Source organism: Uloborus diversus, chromosome 10 (genome assembly GCF_026930045.1).
Source record: "Uloborus diversus isolate 005 chromosome 10, Udiv.v.3.1, whole genome shotgun sequence".
In the NCBI taxonomy this organism is placed as follows: Eukaryota; Metazoa; Arthropoda; class Arachnida; order Araneae; family Uloboridae; genus Uloborus; species Uloborus diversus.
In genome coordinates, this window is record NC_072740.1 from 24,068,473 (window position 1) to 24,089,046 (window position 20,574).

The window sequence follows — 20,574 nt, forward strand, 5'->3', positions numbered from 1 at the left end:
GGAAAAATTTATGTTTATGTGGAACTGCTGATCCTTACATTTTTAAACTAACGAATTGTTTCCACTAATAAAAATTCCTCATGAAACTTAGCAAATATCGAAAATTAAATTTCGTGTCCCAAAATCAACATAAATATTGTTTACTCAACAATTACAAATTTAACGAGTAAAAATGTGTATACAATGTAGTCATCTTGATTGTTTTTAGTAAACATGTCAGCTTCTTTTAACTTTAAAGATATTTTGTTGATAATTATTAATGTTTGTGAGCACTACATGATCAAGTAATAAATATAAATGTGAATACTTCGGGCACTTTAAACCACGAAAAAAACAACTAAAAATGAAACACTAAGAGTAAAAATAATATCCTGGTTTTAGGTACGAAGTAAGTTTTTACCTGGTTAAGATCTGGTTTTATGTACGAAATAGGGCTTCTCCTCTTTAGGGGTCCCCAAATGACTAAAATTGTTTAACTAATGGCTTAAATTTTTTTAGATAAAGATGTAAGATTTGACTACAAGAGGCCCAAGAAAAGTGTTTGACCTATAGCTCCTTGATATCTTAATCGGGCCCTGGTGCTATGGAAACTAAACAGGCGCCTCCAGATTCAGCTTTACCATGACCTTTCGCATACCCCGTTCGACTCTATCAGAGGAGAAGGGAATGAGAGGGGAAGTAAGGGAATCAGTGGAGAAGAGTAAGAAGGGAATTTGGGAATGTATCCCCCTCCGAAAAGCAAAAGTCTTTCTTTTTCGGCCTTAGGAAAGGATTAAAACTAACTTGATCCTCTTGTCTCTTTCAAATTTTAAAAACCATAATAATCGATAGATAGATATATACAGTAAAACTCCCCTAATGCGGACACTAACGGGACAATTTTTTTGTCCACAATAGAGGGGTGTCCGCAGGACAGTAATGTTATTTGCATTGGAATCGGAGAAATAAAAAATGTCCGTATAAGAGGGGTGTCCACACTTCAGGGATGTTTGTTAGGGAGGTTTTACTGTATATATATTTTTTTCTACGCCACTGGTAGTCATATTCGGACTTAGGTGATTATTTTAAAAAAGGGGCCCACCAAAAATGATGTCACTCTTTTCTCCAGCATTTTTGAGCCTCCTCTTCCCCCTTTGTCCCAAAGTGTCACACTTCATCAGACACCCTCCCCCTCCCCTCTCACATGCCACATTATTTTTCATCAATATGATTTTATAAAAAAAAATGCGTGATGTCACACTTGTCTCCATCTTCCTCCTGCTTGTCCCAAACGGTCACATTTTCGCGCAGTGGCGTAGCCATGGTAGGGGGACAGAGGGGTCATGATACTACCCCCCCCCCCCCATCCCCAACAAAGATAAAATTGTGAACACACATCAATGGGCTAAAACTGCGATTTTCGGCCTATTATTTCGAAATTTTTCACCCCCACCACCACCATGAACGATTTCTCGATACGCCGCTGTTTTACAAACCGCAATCCTCATCCCCTCAAAGCGTGACATCATTTGTGGACAGCCCCTAAGAATCGGTGTGAATCATGTTAAAAAGAAAAGAATTTTTCATACCGCGCGCAAAGGGGTCTCGTTTGTACAGTCGTGTCGCCATCTAGTGGTTTTTGAATGAAAAACATGCCAAGTAGGAAAGGAAAATAAAAATGATGCAGATTTGAGATTAATGTATACCAATAAACCAGGCCCGGCTCCTGTGGTAGGCGACCTAGGCGGTCGCCTAGGTCGCCTACCACAGGATTAACCACAAAATTTTAAAGGCGAAAAATTTTGAAGTTGAAACATTTTCATTATTTTTTCCAAGTATGAAAATTTTTGATTGATTGCGGGTAATCGGCAGCTGTCCTCCCGTAAATTTTCGAAATTAAAATTCTGAAAATGCAATTTCAACTTACCTTTATTGATATTAAGGAGGATCGGAGACTTTGACCCGAAACTTTTCCAAAACTAAGTGTCTAAAAACGCAATTTTGGACTCTCTTTAATCTTTGTCGAAAGGGTTAAAATCTTCTTTTGGATCAGCGGTGTTTTCATAGCAAGGCCACGGAGGTCAAAAAAGTAAAGAGGAGTATGAAATTGACAGCGTCATTTTTTTTTAAAATCTCATGTGTCTTAAATACGGGGCTTCTCCCCCTGAAAGTTGAAAGATTTGTAGTTTCAAAAATGTTTATTTGACGAACTTTGGTAATGTTAGGGGAAGAAAAGGTTTAAGGGTGCTTCCCTGTATATTTTTCGAAATTCCAATTGTTAAAACCGCAATTAATATATCTCTAACTATGTTAATGAAAGGACGGTTCGGGAGCTCACCAACAACTTTTTTTTTTTAATTGTAGCTTTAAAAACGCAGTTTTAGAAGATTTTTGGTGATGGGAAAAGAGATTCAGAGGCCCAACCCCAGTAATTTTCTTAATTTGCAGTTTTAAAAATGCATTTTATAGACAATTTTTGGTAATGTAAAGGGGGGGACGGTCAGGGATGTTTCCCTGGTACTTTATTATGAAATTGAATCTATCAAAAAGCAATTGTCGATTATCACCTATTATACTATAAAGAGATGGGTTCGGGGGCTTTCTCCCGATTTTTTTCTAAATTATAGTTGCAATAATACAGTTTTAGACGATCTTTAGTAATGTTAGGGAAAAGAGAGATTCGGGGCTAATCCCCGAGAATTTTTTGAAATTGAAATCTTAGAAACATGATTGTAGACCATGTTTGGTAATAACGCTAAGCGTACCAGCAATCTTTCCCAATTGAAGCTCCAAAAACGTAATTTTGGTTGACTTTCAATGATGTAAGAGAGAGGAGTTTTCTGTAGCTCTCCTCCGGAAACGTTTCGAAATTCAAGCCCTGAAAACTGAGTTTAAGACAACCTTTAATGATGATGGCAAGAGGGAGAAGGGGGTTGGAGAGACATTCCCTTGAAAAGATTTTCAAGTTAGCTTTTAAAACACAAGTTTTAGAAAATCTTCGATAATTTCAGATGGAGGAGAGGTTTGGGGGCCACTCTTCGGTAATGTTCAGGTGCGCTTCAACGGAAATTTTTCCGGAATTGAAGTTCTAAAAGGAAAGTTTTGACGATCTTTGTTGATATTGGAGCGGGGAAGGGGGAGGGGACAACTTGAATTTTTCAGAGTTGAAGTCCGAAGAACGAAATTTTTGACAATTTTTTATAGCATGTGAAACTTCGAAAATTTCGGGTGGGGGAAGTTCTGACTCAATGCCCTCCCCCCCCCCCCCCCGCCGGCTATGGCCTTATTCTGTTTTTCTTTGTCTTCCTTTTTAAATCAAAACTTGATATAGAAACTTTACCCTACCTCGAAGAAATCGAAGATAGGGCACTGGGTGAATACATCATAACTATGGAGGGGAAAAAATCAACTAATAATAAATAGAAGGGGCAAAAACTATTTTAACTCTTAACTAATAGTTGCATTATAACTAAAACATTAGTATATTAGATTTTAAATTATAAAATTTATAACAATCTTTATTTTACATCCACACCATTGCGATTAGCTCGTTTATAAATGCCATGAGAAAGAACACATGATTTGAATACAAAAGCGCAAACAAGAATCTCAATTATTAAAAAAAATAATCAAACTTAATCTATATGGTTGTATGCATTTTAGGCTAAAAATTAAGAATGACGAGACACATCCGTAAATAGAATTTATTTTTCAAGTTCTGTTTAGCTCTACCTTTTTCATGAGAAAAAGTGAAAAAAATTGGCAAAAATTCGTTTTCCACCCTCCTCATCCCTCCCCCCACCATCTTTATCAATACAGCCAACTAGATTTTCAAAAACCATGCCTAAGTAAAATGCTGTTTCTTAGTGTAGTTATTCCTAGAAGAAAATAATCGAATCGTTAAAATACTTTTGAAGCTAGCCATTTTAAATTTAGTGTTTGGCTGATTTTCTTAAAATTTCAAATTTTTTGCAGAGTTTAAAAAGGTTGAAATAGGATATTTTTTCCTTGCAAAGTTATCTTGAAAAATTTCATATGTCTATTAATTGTACTTATTGCAATTTAAGAAGAAACATTTGTGTGGTCATGAGACTCTTCAGAGCTGCCTGCTCGATTTCCGCTGAAATTACCCTATTCATGTTTGTAAAAGAGTAGGAGTCTGGTGTCGGATTCGGAAGCATTCGAGTCCAGGAGTCGGAGTCTCGGTAGGGTAATTTCGGCTGAAATTTCCCCATTCATGTTTGTAAAGGAGTCGGAGTCGGGATTCGGATTTGGAAGCATTCGAGTCCAGGAGTCGGCCATTTTCCCACCTAATCTACAACCTTGATAACAAATATTCCATGTATTTTCTTAAAATTGGAAATGCATTAATAATGTACTTTATGTCACAAAATTATCACCCAGTAATCAAAGTAAATATCATTATTCACTTTCCCCTGGGGAGCAAACAAAAGGAAGAAATCTGTTGAAATGATCTTAGAACTAAGATATAATATTATCATAAGTAAGTTATCGTTGGAAATACAGGCAAATAATAATAATAACCGAATGATTTATCACGTCATTTTAAGCTTCTATTATTATACAGGTTTCGTATGTTTTAGGACTAACTCTTATAATCAACAAAAAGCTTCGAAAGTAGTGATAATCAGACTCAAAAGAGATTGGCGATTTCTTTAACAATATGTTCACAGTTGGCTATCCATTAGCAGCGGAATTCCTTACATTACTACTAAAAGTTTATCAGTAATGAAATCAACACAAATACGATTTGCAAAAGCGTATATATATGGTTGCAACGAAAATATGCAGCATGCGTTGTAGTAAGGGTGAACAGGAAACATCTAATATTTCAAGAGCTACGAGCTTAAAGATGGTTAGTAAAAAGGTATGTCTTAAAATTTTAAATAATAGACTTGAGTTTTTCTCTTTATTATTGTGACTTTAAGGATGTGTTTGAACAAATGAAGCGATAGTTTTCCAAGCAGATTTTTAACAAGTGTGTCTTTTAGTAGAGGAGCCCATGATGCTAACGGGGGATTTATGCGAGCGTCGTGGATTAGATTTTGTAGTTTAGGTCAGGGGTTCTTAAACTTTTTCGACTTACGGCACTCTTTGATCAATTAGAATTTTCTTGCGGCCCCCTAGTACATCTCTCTTACATAAGGTAAGTGCACAAAATAAGGCCACCCTAAGGCTCATAACCAAATATATTGTTCATTTATGTCTGAATTGGCACCAGCTTTTGCATATTTACCAGAAAAAGAAATAAAATTACGTGAAAATTTGAGTTTCAGTTACGTTTTTCAGCAGTTTTAACAAAGAATGGCGATTTAGTCTTATTAGAAACATGGGTTCCTGTAAGGTCAACTCAGGGCAAGGATTACCTTACGCAGAGTTGAAGGTTAGAAAAAAACCCTCTAAAACGGGAGTCAAACTAAAGAGAATTGAAAGATTCTTTACTATCAATATAAAAACATATTCAACCACATATGAGGCAGTGAGAAGCAAAGGGATATAAGTGGCAAAATTAAAAATTTGGAGGTAACCAGTGCAAATGGTAGGTGAACCTCTCCTCTGTCTTGGGGTAAGAGAAAGTATTAGTAGGCTTGGTATGTGCTGTTATGCAGCATGCTTTATAAACATTTTTCATTGAAAGTCTACCTAGGACCCTATCTTTAAAAGCATTTTACTCAAAACTTGAAAATGTTCACTTACATCCCTTTGCTTCTCACTGCCTCATATGATAACTTCAAAACATTACCAAAAATTCCATGTTTACTTCTATGGAAAGAAGAAAGATCAGTAAATTGTCACATTCGGACAACGGATAATTTGTGATTTTTATGTTTTTTTTTCACTCCATTACACATTTATGCAACATGTGCAGCTCAAGACCATAACCTCCACCTTCCACTTCATCCTCCGGTGTACTAATAAGGACACTGGCGTCCCAATAAGGTGAACCTTGGCCTTATTGACATGCCCGTTATTTGGGCGATCAGGGGTGAATTTTAGAAACATAATGAAATGGGGCATTTTTGTACGTACTTTGTTGCTTTTTCCCTATAAAATGTATTAAACACACCCCCCCCCCCCCGTAAAAAAAATATTAAATGACTTACTGCTTATTGGGCTGCCATCTACGTTTCTAGGTTATCAAATCACAGGAAAAAATAACGATACACAATGACATTTTTCTTTTTAAATTCGTCAACTACATAACGTTTAATGCAAAACACACATGATTCACACTGAAAGATTGCAGGGAAGTGCAGCAAATTTCTTACCATTCGTCATCAATGCATATTGCATTAATGCAATAGTTAAAGTCGTTGCTGAAATAAGAAGGCTTTACAAAAAACTTATTTTGAACTAGTAAACTACAGTTAACCACGTAGAAACAAAACCTGCCGTAAAATAAGATCAGATAGTTTTGACTTCCCTCTTCTACAATAAATTGCTACACTGTTGCATGGTAATTAAAAACTGCTTGTTGAAATGGTTTAATCATCAGTCAAGCGTTTTGATGGCGATAAAGTCCTGATGTAGCGAATTTTTATTACGTTACCTCAAAAAATAGGGAAATGGCTTCATGGGTCTACATGGCTTTATTTGGTACAGCCACCTAACATATATATGGATACCATGGGGACGTCGCGGCACCCCTTGCCTCTTCCTACGGCACCCCAGGGTGCCGCGGCAGCCAGTTTGAGAACCCCTGGTTTAGGTTATAAGAAGAAGAAAATATTATATCATGTTCTCGTTTCGGTGGTGGGGAAAACGTCGATAGATTTTCAAAAATGTTAAAAAAAACAGTTGCATGGAAATTTGAAATACTCAAGCGTGTCAGCGACTGATACGTGTCCAACGTGTCTCTGGTGCTAAAGTACACTGTTAAAACCAGAAGTGCCACAGGGGTAAAGAATTTCACTCTAGGGTGGAAAAACGGTGCCTCAGGGTGCAACGGAGGCTAGGAAGTGTCGTCGAGGTGCTTTTGGTTCCTCAGTGGGGGAACGACGTTAACAAAAGTGCTAAAAGACCATTCAATAGAAGGGCGACTCCTTGCGCACGCGCTCTGACTTATCGTTCAACGACAACTTCAGTTTGAATGGTTAAGGAAGGAAGTTGCAACGAAATTTACTTTCACATTGAATGAAGTACAAAACTGAAAACTTCGTGGATTAATCTTCGAAATCTTGCGTAAGTAAAGGCATTTGATCATATTGTAGCTCTTAGAGCTTTCGAACATATTTAAAGTGTTTAAAAAATGTTGACAACTGCTTATTGTTCCGTTTACCTTATTAAGCATTTAATGTCTTGTTATTTATATCCTTCAAAACTGTTACCTAAAACTATCTTATCTTGAACAACAACAATATTAAAAATAAAAACGTTTAAATCAGCTGATAATTGAATAGCTAATTCCGGAATAAAAATGCATCGACGTGAGCAGCCTATATACCAATGTCTATTTCTTCTCAATGAAATAACTACGTAGTGGAAACGAACAGAGCAGCAAAGGCGGGGGGGGGGGGGGGAAACGCGTGAAAAGAAATCTCTCTCACTCAGTGTTTGACTCATGAGTTTCACATCGTGTTTTGGTTAACGTATCTTTCTTAGGCATTATTGTATGTAGAGAATGTAGTTATCTACTCGTTTTTATTTTTAATCTGACGGAAAACTTGACATTGGAAAGAAGGGCTTTTACATTAGTATTTATCTTGTACGCACAAGGTTATCAAATATCGAATTTTATAATAAGTATTGATATGTTACGCTCGATTAAAATTTTAAACGTTAATGAAACGCTTTTATTTTTCCATGATTCTAATCTAATGTAACCTAATATTTCTGGTGGTTCCGGCAAATGATTGATAAATACCTTCCCTGTTCATTTTCAGCACGGATCATGCAGTAAAAGTTGTCAACAACATATTAATTACTGAGCAGTCCAAGTGTGAATGTAAGAAAGTTAGTGCACGAACAGACAAATTAAAGTCATGAACAATTCTAAACTATGTTCGAAAGTTGAAATGTGATCAAATGCCTTCGTATATATAAATCAAAATAAATAAAACACAATTGTATTCAAAAACTCACACAACACGGGGGGGGGGGATCTCTATAGGAAGCATTAAAGGTGCCATTTTTCTCACCTAGGGTACCATCTTTCACCTACGGTGCACGTTGGGTGAAGGGAGCCAGTTTTTCACCCTTGCTAAGGGTGCAATTTCGGCTCTCTATTGGGTGTCGCTGGTGAACAAGCGTTTCACCCCTGAAAGGTGCCAAACGCAACCTGTAGTTTTAACAGTGTACATATGTTCATCTGCCGACTTGCCTGGTGGGGGGTGTTCATCCGGAAAGGTAGAAAATGGGGAGGGAGAGATTTTTCGAGTGCGTCAGATATTCAGAGGGGGTGTTAAGTGAACCCTAAAAATGCTCTCATTTGAAACACTGACGTTCCGGAAGTGACGGAAACTAGTACCGTAAACTGGGGCTACTTAAACCCAAATTTTCATATTTTTTGCGAGTTTTACATTGTCTTTTTGGTTAAACCCATAATGTGCACTGACAACCTTGCCAGTGTTTTTTGCCAGTGAGGCGGTATTTTTTTTTAACATGGCATCCCTGGCGAAACTAACCTATGTTTGGCAACCCGAAGGCAATCTAGATCTGTTCAAACTTTTTATCGTATGAAAGCTGGAATGCTTCTTGTTATTATGTTTGTTTGTTTTTTTTTTCGTGCAATGTACCTCATAGGAGGGCTTATTTTGTGTTTTTTCAAATTCAGTAGTTATGTTTTGGTGTTTAAATATTAGAAAATGCTAGTTTTTTCAAACTTGACCTTGAATTAAAAGTAAAATCAAACGTAGGGGTGTGTCTCTGTAATGCGCCATTGTTTGATTGCAATATGTTGTTGTGCTTTCGTTCTAGACATTAGTTCTTTATTTAATAGTAGTTTCAGGCTGAGTGTGTGGATTTAGACAATGAAAAGGGAAGTTCTTTTTTTTTTTTTTTTTTGATAGAGAATTCAAGAAAAAAAAAATCTCACTTTCGAAATGCTTGATGTTTTGACAAAATCTTGAGGGCTTTTTGTTGTTTTAACTTTAGTTTTAGTGCATGTAAATTTATTTTACAAAAATAGTATGGTTATTTTATTCTAAACGTTAATTCTTATCAATGTCAAAAATTATTCAGGAAAACTCCTCATTTTTTTGATATTGATTTAAGCATTTCAATGCATATTTTTAGAATGTTTTCATTTCCAGAAGCGTGCATCCCTTTAGGTACTGAGTAACTGAAGATAAGTTGACTCTAGCATTTTATAAAAATATGAAGGTGTTATTTTATGTAAAATATAATAGATATTTTGGTATTTTGAAAACGTTTCTGAATAGCAAATTAATGTATGTTATTTTTGTATTGTTTACGCTTGGGATATTCTTTCGAGACATTTCTACTTTTCATACGTCGAAATTTGAATAAATTTGCGTTTCTTTGACTGAAATAGTATTAAAAATGTAAAATAGTAGATTTATAGTTTTTGCTAATTTAGTAGCATTTCTGCTCATAATTTATTTTCTGATATTTTTATGTTCGTGATTGGTTTTGGGGATGTTTTCCGCTTAAAACATCGCAATTTGAACCGTTTTGCTCTTTTTTAGTAGAGTATGAGAAAAATTTCTGTTCGATGAAATGCATGTTGGAAAAAACTTTTTATTTCTATTGGTAAAAAAATATTTTGGTGAACCGTTAGTGTAATTTGTTATTTTAAGCATTTTAAATAACTTCTAGTGTTTTTTCTTTGTGTACAAAAACTTTCTAGTTTCTAGTATTTTTCAAGTATATATTCGCGATGTTTTTTTTTTTTTGCTGCGGTTTAATGTTGTTTTAATGTATATTGTGTTCTGAAGTGTTTTTGATCATGTATCTGAATTTTTCCTGTTGGTGCTAAAAAAGCATCGCTAAAAGCGATGTATGACGTATGTCCTCATACATCGTTTTGGATCATTGGCGCCAACAGGAAAAAGTCGCCAAAAATGTATGAAATTAGTTACACGGTTTTTTTCTCTTCAATTTAAAATCTTTCGCCAAATAAACAGTACGACGATAAAAACGTTATAAAGAACAATCACAACTGAATAATACGACAAATCAAATTATTTACTTAGATAAGTAACTATCTCCAACTATAAGAACAAAAACAAACTTTGAAAAAACAAGGAAAACAAAACTCAATAGAAAATTGCTACAAAATCAAATTACTCACCTGAATACCGAAAAAAAAAAGAATCGAGCATCAGTTCACTGACCACAACAGTCCCACAAAAGTGTAGCGTCTGAGCCGCGCGGCATGGTTCCTCGCAGCTATCGACACTGTCGGCCAGAGCCCTCTCGATGAATTAACTTACTCCGCCATCTATTAGGAATCCATAGAACTGAACAATTAATTAAACATTTAATTTACCATTACAAATATTTCGGTCAATCTGACTTTTTTAAAAAATAACCTATAGCCTTCCACAATAGACTATTCAATACAAAAAAACTTTTCAATTCGAACCAGTAGTTCCTGAGATTAGCGCGTTCAAACAAACAAACAACTCTTCAGTTTTATATTATTAGTATACATTCATTTTTAAAAATTCCAAAATATTTTAATGTTTTGTAATTAATAATTTTCCAATTTTAATGCTTATACAGGGTGTTCCGGTTTAACCTGCAAGACCTCTATTTTCGCAATCGTTAATCCTAGATGCATACTTCAGTTGCAAAAATGTTCAAAATAAGATGCAAAGTTAAGATAATGAAAGTTTGAAGCGAAAATAAAAATGAGTCAAAAAATACAAAATTTAACTTTTTATAAGGTCCCTTAATTTATGTTTAGGGAAATAATCTCCATTGAAAATATTCTAACACAAAACACTAGACATTTGTGCGACCAAAACTCAAGGAGATATTCGAGTTAGAAGTTTTAAGGGACCATACGGAAGATGAGATTGGAACTTCTCATCCTCTCAGAATGACAGGTTGTCAAAGTAAAAAAATTAAGTATTAAAATTTTTCATTGCTATTAAAAAATAAATGCAAATGTTATGCCATGATACGAAAAAACGCACTACAAAACCTCGAACAATTTAAAAAACCACACTCTATCCACAAATATAATTTCAAACCCTTGCTAACCGCTATATCTCCCCCCCCCCCCCAAAGGGGTTATTGACGGCGAGTGTAAAGTAGTGTAAGTCACAAAACGCTGCGTTTCATATCTCGGTGAATATTGGTCGTACTAATGTCAAACCTTTTGTGTTTAAATTAATTTTCAATGGAAATAATTTCCCTAAAAATATGTTAGGAGACCTAGGGCCCGTATAAAAAGTTAAATTTTGTATTTTTTGACTCATTTTTATTTTTGTTTCAAACTTTCAATATCTTAACTCTGCTTCTGATTTTGAGCATTTTTGAAATTGGCATCTAGGACTAACAGTTGGGGGGAAAAAAGGTCTCGCAGGTTAAACAGGAACACCATGTATATTGCATCTACGACTATCTTTTGTAACATATGAGGATGCGTCATGCAAAAGCAAACAGATCCAGAAAAATACAAAATTGAGTTAATGTGATTGATTTTTATTCGTCAACCTCATTTCTATACGGTAGTGTAGCTGGTTTCAGCTTAAAAAAAATCATATCCTATTATTTTAGAGCTTTGAAAATTGACGTTCTATGCATAAAAGAACATGTCCATACATGTGTCTTAAGGCTACAGTGGACACAAAAAATGTTTTTTTTTCTTTCAATAATTGATCTAGATGCCAAAAACTTTGTGTGCTTGTATATTTATTACATCTAAAACAATAAAAATATTTTGGTGCAAAAAAATGAGTACTTTTTTAGAAATTTAAAATTTTAAAAAAATTTAAACGAAAAATTCACAAGTTTCAAACTGCTCCATGAGTAGAGATGTAAAATTTCCAGAAATTTTTACCGGGTTTTTTTTTCGGGAAAAATTGAAAAAAATGAAAAAATTGATTTTTTTTATGAATAAAAATAGGGTTTCTTAATAGCTTTGTGTTTCTTGAAACATATAAAGGGTTAAACATTAAAAAATATATGCAATCCACACATCTTCTTTTTCTGCTTGACAGAAATACACATACAGGTAAGTTTAGTTAGAAAAAAAAAACTTTTTGTTTTATAACTGAGAACTTTCTTGGTCACTTTTGAAAAAAACTGAGTTATTATAACCAAGTTTTTCTCTATTTCGTATTTTGCTTAATAATCAAAATGTTTTAGGATCATTTATTTGATCAGGAACTATTTTTTGAAAAAATTCTGAAAAAAAAAAAAAAAGACAAAGAGAAACAAATACATTGAAGAGCCAAACTTTAAAACAACATATCTCAGCTTGAGCTCAACTGCAGATTATCGAATGGAAGTAAAGTAATTTCATTTTAATGAGTGTCTTATTTACTTTTGTCTCTCACTTTATCTTACATAATTAAAGACTGGGCGTATGTACCTATCTACCTATTTATCTATGTATCTATCTATCAATGTTCAAGTTACTTCTCCCGAACGCCATTAAACTGACCATCGAGCCAGGTATGGATGAATTCGTAATTTTCCCGTCTTCATGTTTGGCTATTTAACATAATCCTCTGATAATAATTAGCGGAGATATGAATAAAAAACTATATATCAATTAGGATGCTTAAATTTCGACATAAAATCCCTATTTTTCGAAGGCTTTCCTCCATTCAAATTATTATTCAGTGCTTCATCTCAACTTTCCGCAGCAATTATTTTATTAAAATTTGTAGCGTGAAGAAAATCATTGAGAAGAAAGATGTGTTGCTTTTTTTTTCTCGAATATGAAGAAGTAAAATTATGGTTTTTGATGCTTTCCTAGAATCGGGGGGACTTAAAATGTTTCCTTTTTGGGTTTTTTTCCCGCAATCTGCCACAAATGTTTTTTGGGGGGAGGGGGGTTACTAAATAAATTGAGAAACAAATTGTCCAGGCAAAAGAGAACATATCCTAAGCTAGTTCATGCAAAAAACACATATCCACCTTGTTCAAGCAAAAGAGAACACATCAAATATTTACCGTTAAATAATTAGCATATTTCTATCAAAACATGATGTAAAATATTAATACTAGGTACAAACAGAACCAAATTAACTACTTTTTGTTATTGTAAAGTCCAACATTAAATAAATAATAGTTTTTTCGTGTTTTCCCGATTTTTTTTTTTTTTTTTTTTTAAGTGGACCTGTTTGCTTTTGCATGGCACCTCCTGATATGTACGCGTTATGCAATGACTACAAGAAATAATCGAACAAAAAAATTCTTTTTTTTTTTTTTTTTAATACTAACTTTAAGCTTTTTGCAGTACTTGAAGACATTGTATTATAACGACTAAGACGTTTACTCCGTCTAGTGAACTTTCCTGAACGTAAAATGGACTGTAGATTGACAATAGGGGCTATTAGGCAGGAAGCAATCCTAGTTTCGGAAGCCTATAACTAGCTTTAAAATTAAACAGAATGGAGTTTAAGCTGTGCATTTTGGGTATAATAGTAGTACTGATTAAAAAAAGTACAGCTGACAGAGAAAAATAATTTTATATTTCAATTCAGCGACTCCCAAAATATGGTTAAAAACAGTTGTATAGCTCTGGGAACTTAAGAGAAAAGTTTTTTTTTTTTTTTGTCTAGTGTAATGAGTCTTTAAAAAGCTTGTTGCTGGCTGAATCGCTTATTCAGCAATGAGCGTAGTCGTCACTCTTAATACAAACCAAAAACAAAAGTACAATTTAGAAACGTAAATGAAACAAATTGTTAAGAAAATACTAGTAATAGCAGTTTCAAGGGGCTATAGGGGAACCCCTAAATCAGAGCAAGAAAAAAAAATGTTCCTTCAACACCGAAGAAAATTCTCAACCCTAATTTCAAATTGAACTGGCGGCATTGTGAAATAGTAAATCCAGAATATTGGTCAAACTTCAGAAATCATTCACAGTTATAATGTATATTATTAAAGAATATAAATTAAATCGTGGGGGAGGGATGTTCTGCATTCAATTCCGACTCAATTGAACACTAAATATATTTAAAAATTGGAATATTAAATAAAGAGCTTTATATTTTAGTGTCTAAATAAAGTTATTTATTAGTAAATAAAATATTAAGGTAATTGATTCAACTATTAAAGTAGCAAAATATATTTAATTTACTGCTTTGCTACGCAGTAATATATACAGTAGTAATACCTATAATAAAAAATTACCTTGTGGCGCAGCGTTGAGAAAATTAATCATCCATGTGCCGCGAGAATTAAATATTGTTCAAGAGAAAGCCAAAAGCTAAGGTGTGAAAATATACCGATCACAGCAACACCACGTGATCATGACGTATGAAATTTAAAATTTCTTGGATTTCTCCGAGACCCCTTATCAGATCCAGACCAAATTACAATGGGACCATCTGGGAAGTATACCCTTCCAAACAAAAAAAAAAAAAATTTCAAATCGGTCCAGTAGTGTTGGAATAATTCGAAAACACACATAAAAAGTAGGGCTCGACCGATGGCATTTTTTGGCCGATGGGCCGATGCCGATTGTTGGCCGATTGTTCAAAGATGGCCGATGGCCGATGGCCGATTGTTTTCCTGCAAATGGCCGATTGCCGATGGCCGATGGCCGATGCCGTTGGCCGATGGCAAAAAAAAAAAATCAAACAGAAATAAATTGATAAAACTGTCAGAGATTTAAAGGATGATTGATTCATTTCACTTTACTTCCTTTCTACGAATAAGGAATTGCAATCACAAAAAATAAAAAAAAAATCAGATTTTCACCTAAATTTTTATTTTACGATCACCCAATTTAAACTTCACAAGTTTTTTCGGCACATCTGTACATGCATATGTACCTAAGAACATGTAGATGACCGAAATATCCATTTTGAACGCTTCCTCAGTTAATTATCGCAAATTCTCTTGTGATGTCTTCATGCGCGTAAACTTACGTCACTCAAAAACGTTATGAAATAGTAAGTTGAAAACTCATACGTACGTAGTATGATCTAAAGGTTACAGGACAAGTTGTATCGAGGGGCACGCGGCAGTGCCCCAGCCAAGTCGAGCGCGAAGCAAACACTGCCGTACCATCTTTACTGGAACCATTTCGTCGCATTTTCAGGCCCCTATTTGAGAACCTTCTGATGAGACCAGAACGCAGAAATTTTCGTCATCCAGTAAGCTATAATCACACACTGGAAATCCGAAATTTCAAGTCTGTAGGTCATTTAGTTCCGAAGTTAAGCGAAAGCAAAGTTTCGCATTTATGACACTCACTCACTCATGATCGTCAAAATAGAACTAGTACTTCCCATAAACTCAGAGAGGTGAAATTTGGTACAGAGTTAGGGTTTGATGACTACATAAAGGGAAAACTATAAAAACTAGGCTAACCGCCTTTACAAAAAATATTCAACTTGGTGGGCCGCTTCATTTGATGTCAAAAATCGAAAGTCTGAAGTATCTAATGAAGAACCCTCAGCTGGTCTCAGCTGTATTAGATATGGTAATGCCCCCTTCTACTCTTGGTACATCAAAAAATCGACTGTCATTGCGAAAGTCCAGCGTAGTGGGACACATCTTCTAATTTAATCTAGCCTAACTTTAGTCTACTCGAACATCACACAAATTAAATGTTTCTACAAAAAGAAGTGAAATCCCACCAAAAACATTCTGTAAAAAACTAGCCAAGTCTCGATGGAGCTGTTTGTTTATCTCTAAAAAGTAATGAAATCTAAACAAAGTCATGACAAGTCGAAGGTTCCTTACTGCGATTTCTTTATTGTTATAGTTAATGTTGTGTGACTTAGCCGTTAAAGAGTATACACAAGGGTACAAAAACAGGTGCTCCATGACACGATTGCACCAATCTGTCGCCAGAACCGCTACCCATTGACGATGGAAAATTGCCACTTGGAAAACGTGTAAACAAAATTGACTTGTACCCACTAACGTATAAAGAATGTTTAACGGCCAAGTCACACAACATTAACTATAACAATAAAGAAATCGCAGTAAGGAACCTTTGACTTGTCATGACTTTGTTTAGATTTCATTACTTTTTAGAGATAAACAAACAGCTCCATCGAGACTTGGCTAGTTTTTTACAGAATGTTTTTGGTGGGTAAAACCTTACCCTGAATAGTTCACATTACCGAAGCAAATCTATCTACAAAATAGTCACCTTGAACGACTATGCACTTCTGCCAATGTTCGTATAGCTTTTAGAAGCACTCCTGGAAGACATTTCTGCAAACTCCTGTAAGGCCTCTTGCGTTGCTGCTTTAACTTCATCGTAGGGAAGAAGGCGACTTTCATGTTGAGGATGCACGGTTCGATTGGTCAATACTCTGATATGACAAACAAATAACATAACGTTTCGTCGGACTTAGCTCCGTGTGACTTTTACCTGTTCCCAGCAAAAAAACATTTGCATGGACGATGCTTTCCTCCGTCAGGAGAAGATAAAGCTGCATCATAGAAGGTAGCGAAAAATGGCTTTCAGAAGTGTTTCCAAAAGTTATATGAACACTGGCAGAAGTACGTAGTCCCTCAAGGTAAACTTTTGAAGGTGGATGTGCTTCTGTAATGTGAACTATTCTGGGTAAGGTTTTATACAGCTTGTCCCGAACTTTTGGATCGTACTACGTACAATCTATATAGGGTGTAGTTATGCTTCTCCTTTTTTGACTGCTGTACAATGAAAGATAAAGAACAACAGCCAAAAAAAAAAAAAAAAAGAAAGAAAGAAAGAAAGAAAAAAGGAAGAAAAACAAAAAGACTGTTTAATAAACAATTGATTTTTTTTTTAATTGAACATATAACTAAGATTTCAGTAATATTGTAATGATGTATGGATTTAAGTTCACTAAACATAGTTATAAAACATTAAATTATGTTGTTAAATCATTAAAAAAAAATTAAGAATAAAACTGAAACCGTCAACAAATTACGCAATTAAATTGGAAAGATTGCACGTAGACATTTTTTAGTCATCAAATTAAAAAAAAAGATAACAGATAAATTACAATACTAAATCATAAAAGAAATATTTTTTTCTTATTTAAAATTTATGAATAGAAAATTTTGCATTTTTCAAAAAACTAAAACAGTGACATAAATTTTGCTGGAAAAAAAATTGCCATGAAAAGAGCGAGGTTCTTAAAACGTAGCTATAAACAAAATCAATATTTACACAAAGTTAATAACTGAATACATATGACTACTTGATCTGATATTTGCATACATAATATTGAACAGTTAGATTGTTTAATCTTTTATGAAGCTTTACAAACATGTTCAAATTAAATTGTTCAATTTAACAGTAATTTTCTGAAATTTAAAAAATTGCATAATAGAAAATCCTTGAAACTTTTCTATAAAAAACGAAAATAACTTATTCATTGATTTTAAATAAATACATAAAAATAGTTACTTACAACAGAAAAAAAAATCGATCGCTATTAATGATACAAAAAAGATGGCGCATTACGAAATGGAGGGGGGGGGGTCACCCTCTGATTTTGCAGTAACTCACACTTCGGCCCCAACCTCGGCCTAATATTTGTAGTACAGAACCGCTAAAACCAACACCTCGGAAGAGTTTCTGAATCTATTTCAGCACTTCCGAAGAAAAAATTCAAAAGTCCCTTCGATTTCCGAATTGTGTCACCATTCAAAACGTCTTTCTTTAATCAATTTCTTAAATTAATGCTCTAAATTCTTTCTAAACAATAGATAAAGTTTGAAAAAAAAAATCTCTAATTTTATGAATGGTGTTAGTTTTAAACAACTCAGGAGTATAACTAGAGTTTAATTTCAGAAATTGAGGGAGTGGGAGGAGGGGCACACAAGTGTTCTCGGAAATTCAAAATAGTCGTAAAAAATAGAGTTCAAAATAATCATAAACATTGAGCAAAAAAACCCTTCCGAAACTTGCACCCGAGTTCGTATTGACTTGCAGTGGCGGATTTAAAATACAGAGTGTTTTAAAATGAATAGCGGGGTTTTGCCATCTCATATTTGTTTCCATAGTCTCCAATTCGGCAATATATCACCAAATTACCGTCAGTCTGAGACGCTATCTTAGTTTTGCATTGAAATAAGTAATTAATAGCCACAAAAAATGAGTAAAGAGGCTTTTCAGAACACCCGATCGAAAACAAAAAGGGAAGTGCACAACTGGAACGTACGCACACCCCACACGCGAAAACTTATCCTTATACAGTTTACCATTTTGGAGTTATGACTTATGAGAGATACTACGTACATCCAGCAGCAAGAAACAACGCAATAATTAACTTGTTTGGTAACTGAATGCAGTATTAAAAACTCTTTCAGGGGTGACTCAAATAAAAATTCATACTGAAATTTAGTAAACAATTTTATATGAAAACAACCTTTACTTTGTATTAAAAGGTAAAACATCAAAGGTCTTTTTTTTTTCAAAAACATCGGCCAATTCCATCGGCTTTTCGAAGTTTTTAAGGCCGATGGTCCGATGTTTCTTGCAATTTAGCATCGGCCGCCGATGCCGATGCCGATGGCTAAATTGTTGAACCATCGGTCGAGTCCTAATAAAAAGCCGCAATACGAAATCATAACCTCCTTTTTTGAAGTCGGTTAAAAATCAGCCTTAATTTCCATTTTTCTCACCCCCGAATGAATGTTGAGTTTTTTTTTCGACCCGACCACACGTGGATATATGCCTAGGAACCTACTGACACCCGAAATATCCATTTTGACAACCCCCGAGTTAATTACAACGAATTTTCTCGTGACGTCCGTATGTACGTATGTATGTGTGTATGTATCTCGCATAACTCAAAAACGGTATGTCCTAAAAAGTTGAAATTTGGTACGTAGACTCCTAGTGGGGCCTAGTGGTGCACTTTCCCTTTTGGTTGCATTCGGACGTTCCTAAGGGGGTCTTTTGCCCCTTTTGGGGGGAAATCATTGTTAATTTCGATGTAAACTCAAGTTGTGTTATAATTTGTCGGACACTTGGCGATATATCACCAGTCTTTTGGTCGCCAAGTTTTGTCACAAACTTGGCGACAAATTTGGTGATTTGTTTAAAATTTGATTACAATTTGGTCACTGTTGGTGATATTTAGAGAGTGAACAATTGAATCACATTAAAATTGCCAATAATGGGGAAATTATATTAAATTTGAGTAAAAGGAAGTCATGTGATGCACACATCAGCTCGTTTATCATAATGTTATAAACATCATTCCTGGGTGAGCAATATTCTAGCTGCAGCAAATTTACAAGACTCGGTCTTGGCAAGTCTTGTCTACCTGAAAAAACATTTCTGAAATAGTAACTACTGATTTAATTAAGAATTATAATTAATATAATTTACATAAAAATTATAATAATTAAAAATATTGCTGCCTATTACAACTTTTTTCTCACTTTGTATTTTAGTTTTCTCTTCTAGTAATAGCTATTCTGCTGTCATCCATCTCAGAAAGTCTTTCTGGTCGCCATGTTGCTGTTTGCATCCAGAACTGTGCCCAATGCAAGCGTACATTTGGACCATTCTTTGAAGGTCAAAGATGCGCGGAGTGGTGCATTCGAGTTCAAGGCTCCAGCTTACCAGACTGCTCTGAGCTGGATTCTATTGCCGAATTTCTTACAAAGTTGGAATAAATCAAAAAGCAAAACTGCTTACTGCTTTTAGAATCATTCAAATAGCAATGAAAAACAATAAAGAATAACTAATAAAAATAATGAATATCTAACTACTCGTTTTTGAATCATATGAAATACATTTATGTTTAAGATGCGTCATGACAGCTGTCTCGATAAAAAGGCCAAGAAAGATAGAAAATGCTACATACATACAAAATTCAATTGAGAAAAAAAATCAGTAAATAATCCAAAAAAAAAAATTGCACTTATGAAGCTCACAAGTTTTAAAATAACATTAAACAAAAAATAAATTTAACTATTTCATATACGGGTAATTTTCAGATAATGGTCAAATTTGGTTTTAAAAAAAAGTGCTTTAATTTCCAGTTTTTCTTATGCCAATTGTCATTAAAAAATTAGTCGCATAGTTAACGGACTTGCACTAATAAATTATTAATCATTGAAATATAGAGTGGGTGGCTAAACTATTAGGGACACTACTCAAATTCTCGTAAATTTTAGTTTAGGCTCACTTTTTGAAGAAATGACCAGGAACCACATTTTTTTTTAAACTCTTGCGTTGCTTCTGGTATCATTATTATTGTGTTTAGAAGTGGCAACACTACCAGTCTGCGTCATTTCAAAAATATGCGAGGTTATTCCTGTTTTAGTCTCGAATGTGAAAAAAACAGCTGTTGTCGTGAGGTTATATTAAGTATTCTAAGTAAGTAATAGTTTCTCATATCGAAAAGTTAAGGCCGTAGAATTAGGGGTATGTTGTTTTTCGGATAGTAAACCCTCTCAACTAAACAGTCTTGATTGAGCCCAGGTAAAAAACTTTTGTCGGCGGAAAAAAAAAAAAAAAAATGC

The 20,574-nt window shown here is 34.4% G+C and overlaps 1 protein-coding gene across 1 annotated transcript; it reads left to right on the forward strand.

Moving 5' to 3' along the window:
* Positions 1–4,751: 4,751 nt before the first annotated feature.
* On the forward strand, positions 4,752–19,759 carry LOC129231462 (eclosion hormone-like). Its single transcript, XM_054865787.1, has 2 exons — positions 4,752–4,867; positions 19,498–19,759. Exons 1-2 carry the CDS (start codon positions 4,769–4,771, stop codon positions 19,720–19,722), a joined length of 324 nt encoding a protein of 107 aa, XP_054721762.1. The 5' UTR covers positions 4,752–4,768; the 3' UTR covers positions 19,723–19,759.
* The last annotated feature ends 815 nt before the right edge of the window (positions 19,760–20,574 follow it).